The 7,500-nt window shown below is 46.4% G+C and overlaps 1 protein-coding gene across 1 annotated transcript in view; it reads left to right on the top strand.

Moving 5' to 3' along the window:
* ptprga (protein tyrosine phosphatase receptor type Ga) overlaps nucleotides 1-7,500 on the top strand; it is a gene marked incomplete at its 5' end in the record, with an annotated part of 212,436 nt that overhangs the window by 49,949 nt on the left and 154,987 nt on the right. Inside the window, one exon of the mRNA XM_084440960.1 lies at nucleotides 3,053-3,157. Within this exon, the coding sequence (XP_084297086.1) occupies nucleotides 3,053-3,157 (105 nt within the window). The remainder of the gene's footprint in view (nucleotides 1-3,052; nucleotides 3,158-7,500) is intronic.

Raw genomic sequence — 7,500 nt, forward strand, 5'->3', positions numbered from 1 at the left:
TAGTTGGAGAGGATATCGCCTTGGTGTCCCTGGGTGGTTTCGGCCACAATCTCTCCATCCAAACCGTCCCCAACAAACATCCGTTTCCGAGCCGTACGTTCTCTACCAATTGAAGTACCGCGGCAACTTGAATAATACATCTCTTGACGGTTTGTCTGGGAGCGTGCGTCGCTGTGTTTGCGTGTGTGTGTGTGTGTGCCTGAATGAGTGGCATAGCCAATTCCCCATATCACGCATATATCTCCAAAATGGTTTCCGTTTCTCGGAGCACATCCAGACTGTTTTCCTCTGTGGATTATTTCATCTTTATGACCGTTCCAGCCCTGACACTGCCAGTCGCAGACCCCCCCCCACACACACACACACACACACACCCTTCCTCAACCAACAGTAGGACTCTGTTCTCCTCCCCCTCCTCCTCCACCCCTCCTCTCTCACCCTATCCCTCTGTGGTTACTGCGCAGCGGGCTGTTCGTCAAAGTCACCCAGCGACTGTTGCTAGGAGAGCGGTTTGGATTTGAACAGGGCATTGGCCTCTGGGATTTGACACCGGCCGTTTAAAGCCCCGCCCCCATCCTTCTCGGAATATCTCTCTCTGTCCGTCCGTCCGTCCTTCCGTCCCTTCCTTCTCTCTCCCCCTTTCTCCCCTTCCTCGCTGGTCTCTCTCCCCGCCGCGTCTCACTAACCTTCTCCCTCTCCTCCAGACCCGACCTATTACCGCTCTGCCCTCTCCATCTCCATCCTTCTCTCCTCTTCTCTCCTAATCTCCTCTTCCTCTCCTCTCCTCTCCTGCTGTTCACCTGCCTCCAGGCCTCTCTCTCTCTCTCTCTCTTTCTCTCTCTCTCTCTTTCTCTCTCTCTCTCTTTCTCTCTCTCTCTCACTTCTCTAACATTGCTGTCTTAGATTGGAGCTGCATAAGCTCATCTTGAGTCTGGCTGCGCTCTTGAGTGTGTGTGCGTGTGTGTGCGTGTGTGTGTGCGTGTGTGTGTGTGTGCGTGTGCATGTGGGTGTGCATGTGTGTGTGCGTGCGCGCGTGCTTTGGCAGAGGCTGCTGGTGTAATGGACACCTGTGTTGATAGAGCCTGCTAAACGACTGGCTGCGTCAAAGGCAGAGCAGTTCCATGACGGGGTTAAGTCCTCTGGGCTAGGGCCTGGGGGAGTGTGTGTGTGTGTGTGTGTGTGTGTGTGTGGGGGGGGGGGGGGGGGGGGGGGGGGCGGGGGGGTGATGGGATGGGGGGGGGCGGGGTTGAGCTGCTTTAGAGGCATGTTGCAACGCAATTTGGGAGAGACGCAGTCATGACGTGATTGAAGGACAAATCTGTGGAGGTCGTGGAGGGGTCAGAGGAAGGGTGGGCGCGGGGGCTGAGTAGGAGGCACGTTGATACGGGAGAGAGAGAGAGACAGCGAGAGATAGATGGATTGAAAGAAGGACAGAGAAGATGGGCTTGGCATGGATTGAGAGGTGAGGGTGGGGTCCTTGCATAATTACATTTTGTGTTCTGAGGAGTATTGGGAATCGATAATGTAATTCATAGAAAAGCTGTAGACTGGTCTCTCATTGGCATTCGCAGACACGCACCAGCCTACAATCCCAAGAATTAAAAAAAAAGGGAAAAAAATGAGTGTGTCATTGAAACAAAGAGTCACCCATTGTTCATATCAAGCCCTTGGATACCCACAATGCCTAGCGAGAAGCCTTTAAAATTCCATTAGGCTTTGACTGACAGCTTCTGGCGGCGGAGTGTCCTTGCGACTGCGGTCTGGTGCAGTGAATGAACAGGACGACGCGTGATTGGTCACACGCGCACCTGTAACACTCCAGCGCTCTTGCACCGCGTAGCTGCGGGCGGCCATTTTGGGGCGGGATGAGATTTGGAATGGCAGCCACCCCAGGTTCTGCCAAAGCCCATTTGCGGTGTGCAAAGGTTGAGGGGTGGGCGGGCTGGCAGGTCCATTGGCGACTCTTACCCAAAACCCTCAGCGGCAGCTCTCACAGCACGTTTGACAAAGGAGGGAACAAACACACACACACACACACACACACTCACACACACACATTCTTGTCCTAAAAGTGAAGAGGGCAGCAGGAAAATGTAGTTTCCTGCTGTCTGGCTCGGTGACCAGTGACCCAGCCCACATTTGCGTGACATATGCTGCCAGATCGACTGAGCATCAGTAGGCGTTTCCTCCCGTAGGCAGTGCCAATAGAAGCCAGACTTCACAAAAAAAAAAAAAAAATCCTAAAATAATTCCTTCCCCTCAGATTGTGCCTCAAGACCTAATGATATCATGTCAATATTCTTTCTATTTACTTTACTTTATTGACTCAACTCTTCAGCGTCCCTCTGTATTACCTGTAAGACGTGTAACAAGTGCAAATTATTCTGGTCGAACTACATCATGATAAAAATGTATTCACAAAACAAAAGACAACATATTTCTTTGTCAGTTAACAAGTTATCCTATAATGGAAAATAATATTTCTTTGGCAAATCATCCACGAGTTACGAGTTAGGCAGTGTGAAAGTCACGCTCATCAAGTGTCTATGGGGGGGGGGTTAGGGCCTAGATGGGGGGCTAGCCTCTGGGCTCTGACCACCATGATCTGCCCATGTGGAACCTTTTTTCACAGTGTTCTTTTGTTGTTCCAAATGGTTCTATATACCGAAACTCAGCTGGAGGGCAGAGCAGAGCTTTGTTCGGAATCGCTCCCTATTCACTATATAGCGCACTATATAGGGCGTCAGCCATTTTGTTTGTAGTGTCCGAATTCTCCACGGAATATTCGTTCCCTATATAGTCCGCTATGTATTACCCACAATCCACCTTGATTTGCAGGGAACAGCGCATGTACCCTACATTTTCTCCGTTCCCTAGGTAGTTCACTACATGGTGAACCCTATATAGGGAATAGGAAGCGAGGGAACGAGGGAGCGATTCCGAACACAGCGCAGGACTCGGGACGGTTTCTGCTGTGCCAGAGCGAGTGAGTGAGTGCAACAGGGCCAGTTTGGTGACACCTCTCTCCTTCTGTTGTTCTGTCCCCCCCCAGCAGTGACAGCAGGACAGGCCGGGGCGTCAGCACAGAGCCTGCATGGCCTCACACCCGGAACCAGACTCAGGAGAGCTGCCGAAGAGTCCTACTGGGCCTACTCAGGTCAGTGTGTGTGTCTGTGTGGGTGTGGGATATAATATACAGTATATGTACAGTATGTGTGTGTGTGTGTGTCTAGCCCTCTCAATGCAACGTTTTTGCTCCAGCACTATCTCCCTCACTCTCTCTTCCTCTCGTCTCCTCGTTCCTCGTTGCTCTTTGGAGACCCGGCCTCAGGGATTCTCCGGGCTTTCTATTTCATGAATGTTTCGGCGGAGAAAAAGTGCCTTTCCGTTGTCCCTCCGAGGAGCAGAATGAATCCTTTACTGTGTAACCAAGCCTCTGGCAACAAATGATCTTTATTTTATTTATTTAAATACGCCTGCTCCCTTGTCTATCCTAATTGTAGCCCGTCGCTGCCCTGAAAGCCAGAGGCTTGTGGGTAAAATGGAGCTCGTGACAGCTTCACTTAGCATTCTGGGTATTGATGCTAAGATACACTGATGTTTTATTTTTATTTTTTCCCATTCCAGCGCACTTCTGAAATGCAGGGTTATATAAGTCACTGATGTAACTCGGGATGTTACTTAGGCAAGAGCTAAAACAATACAGACACCCAGGGGAAGACTGTGGGCTGAGAGGCAGGTGAATACTGACTAGCTGGGTTTGAACCTACGACTGCAGGGAATGAGGTGAGTTTATGAGATGTCTTTCATGTGCCATTTGTTGTTTGTTTGGCAGCTTTCCACATATAGCTGTGTGAGATTGTTTGTGTGTGTGTGTGTGTCTGTGTGCGCGCACATACGTACCGTATGTATGTATGTATGTGTGTGTGTGTGTGTGTGTGTGTAGTGTATCTATGTGCACATGTGTGTGGTGTACATGTGTGTACATGGGTTTATGTGTGTGTGTGTGTGTCTGTCTGTCTGTGTGTGTACATGAGTACATGTGTACAGTACATATTATGTGTATGTACAGTACATGCGTGTGTGTGCGTGTGTGTGTGTGCATGTGCGTGTGTGTGTGTGTATGTATGTGTGCGTGTGTGTGTGTGTGTGTATGTGCGTGTGTGTGTATGTGTGTGTGTGTGTGTGTATGTGCGTGTGTGTGTGTGTGTATGTGCGTGTGCGTGTGTGTGTGTGTACCTGTGTTTCTTCTCAGAGTCATCTGGGGACGTCAGGCTGAGAGTGCTGATTGCTTTGAAGTCCTTCATGTGAATCAGCAGGAATCTCTCCTCTCTGGGGAATCTAAGAGAATGGAGGAATTTGAGGAATTTAGAAAACGTGGTCCAGTGCACTCTGAAATCCATTAAAATGCATTTATTTCAGTGGCATATCATTATAAAAATAATTTTAAACAGTGCCAACAACAAGTATTGCCTTCTGTATTTTCAATTCTTAAACTGAGTTTGTCAGAAAAGCTGAAATCATATTGACCAGCCCATGTGCAGAGGGCTGATGTAGCTGATCCAATGACCTGTCAGTGCCTATATCAGAATTACAACCCCATCTTCCAACTCTGATTAAGATATGCGATATAAAACGTGCACATGACCCTTCGATGATATATGCCCCCATTTTACATAATTACAAGTGCTTTCCCATATAGTTTAAGAGGCAGTTTTGCGAGGGTCTGACTCCAACACTGCCTTAAGATCGATATGCCCTCCCGATCATCCTCCCCCAGACACGCACACACACACATACCCGTTCAAGTAGATTTGATGGGAAAGTTTCACTTTTCCACTTCAGAAAAATCATTACTGGAATGGCATTATAAACCGGATATTACTTTTAAAGCCCTCGAGGCTTCAGTACTTCTGGCATCAATGGAGAACGGAGCCTAAATTTACGAGATGTTCATGAGAATCCGCCACCTTGTCCTTTACGTATCAGGCTCTTAAGCCCAACGTTCACCGCCAGTCTAGCTTTTGAGAACGCCGAGGCCGTAGCGCGCCAGCGTGAAGAGCAGGACTGGCGATAGAGCCGGTTGATAATGTTGTGCGGTCGTTTCGTTATAGAGGTTGCAGCCTTTGGGGTTTTAGCAGCCTACCTAAAGGAGGTCACTCGCTATTGTTCCCGGCTCTTTCCACCCCAATGCATTTCCTCTGTAACCCATCCTTGTTTATAGAGGACAAAGAGAGCTGCGTTCGATCAACCTTGACTCCGCAACACTTCCTCTGTCCTCTGCTCCCCGGTTGCATAAACGTTCGAGGAGTGACGTGCTGAGCGCTATCTCCAGAGCTGTCTGGAGGTGTGAGGTCGGCATATTATACGGAAGCTTTCGGAGATTGCGTCAAGGCTCAGTGGAGCCGTGAGCCGCCGCCTATTCGATTTTAATCAATGAGATGCCGTGGTTGCCTTGCCAACATTTGCACTGGCTTGTCATTGTTATTGGAAAATGGATCTGGGTCACATGACCACATGCGGACTGCAGTGCACCACGGAGATGGACTGACGATTTATTTTCTGACTGCGATATCTTGACCTTGTCTTGTGAACTTCCCAACCTGCGAATCATTACTAACCAAAGAAAGAGAAAGCCAATAGTCAATAGACGGATACAGTAACTGTGAAACATGGCCTCCCGGTACTCCCGTTGGCAGTTAGAGAATGGTTTTAAATCATCCCAGACTGCCTCCTGCAGCCAAAGTTGTGAAAACATGTTGTTTTTTTTAAGTCAGGAAATTTTAAGTCAGGAAATAGCCTACGGTACTTTCCGAGAACAGTTGAGACTTAACTTCCCAGCCGTCATCCCTGACAATAGTGCTCTCTTGATCTGTCACCCTCCCTGAGTGTGCCTGAGTGCTTATTTAAGAAGTTGAAGGCTTCGCAGTTCTGACTTTTGTTTATGTTTGAAGTATTTTGACACAAGAGTTTCTCATTGAAGGAGCCCTAATTACTTGGTGACAGGCCCACAGAGGAGATGGAGAGAAGGGGGAGGCAGGAACCTTGTTAGACCTTTCTTCCCTAACAACTTATTACAGCGCCTGGTCTCCATGCGAAAGATATTCAGCACGGCATGAATGCAGGGAGAGAAAGGAAGAGCACCAGACAGACGGAGAGGGATAATAGAGATACACAGTAAAGAGAGATGGAGAGAAAAATGGAGGTAAAGAAATATATATATATATATATATATTTATACTTTATACTATATACTTTCTTTCTCTCTCTCTCTCTCTCTCTCTCTCTCTCTCTCTATATATATATATATATATATACATACATACAGGTGCATCTCAGAAGAATAATATTGTGGAAAGTTCATTATTTTCTGTAATTTAATTCAAAAAGTGAAACTTTCATATATTATAGATTCTTTACACATGAAGTGAAATATTTCAAGGCTGGTTGCCTCCATGCCACGCTCCACGTTGATGCAGTAATTTGGGCTAAAGGACCCCCGACCAAGTATTGAGTGTATAAATGAACATACTACACATACTGTACAATCATTAAGATTAAAACAAAAAGGCTTGAAATATGCCACTTTGTGGAATTGTGTAATGGATCTAGAATACAGGAAAGTTTCACTTTTTGAATTAAATTACAAAAAACAATTAACTTTTTCACAATATTCCATTTTTTGAGATGCACCTGTATACTGTGTGAATATATATATATATATATATATATATATAGTATATATATATACAGTATATATAAATAAAGATTTATATATTTATATAATACATCTTTATTTCAGACCCCCTTAGGTCCATATAGATAAATAAAAAAAGGCATACAATAAAAAGACAGCAGATGTATATATACATTTTAAAAAGAAAAAGAACACACCAGATACCCACACAGGCAACCACACACACACACACACTTACACATCATGAGGCGGCAGTCACGCCCCAGGTCAAGTATTCAGGCCGCTAACTTACAAATATATAGGCTATTGCGCCACAATGCTCTCTGATCCTGGATGTGTACCGATAGCAGCTTCTCATAGGGCTGGTTAGAGCCTCTATGATGCGGTTTTCAGACACATAAAATTGTACATCATCTGTCTTAAAAGAGTGTAGGCACGCTAGCAGACACAAACAATTCACTGGCACTATGCCCTCTAGGAATGTGTAGCAGCAGCCTCATAGCATCATTGTGTGCCTCTCTGAGCCTCTGCATGCTCCTCACGCTATATGAATGCCAGAGATGAGCTGTATGCAGAGCTGTAACATAGGCTCTGAACAATGAGCACTTGACATCAACAGAACACATTGAAAATCTCTACAGCAGCATATCGGCTTGTGCATAGATTTTACAACATTGTCTGTAAATATCTCTGTCGTCCATCAAATCATCAGTGGGAACACGACCAAGGTACTTCACTTCCTCGCATACCATAAGAGGATTGTCACACAGCTGAAAAGTAGGAAAAGATCATTTCCTATCTGC

Source organism: Borostomias antarcticus, assembly GCF_949987555.1.
Source record: "Borostomias antarcticus genome assembly, chromosome: 7".
NCBI lineage: Eukaryota > Metazoa > Chordata > Actinopteri > Stomiiformes > Stomiidae > Borostomias > Borostomias antarcticus.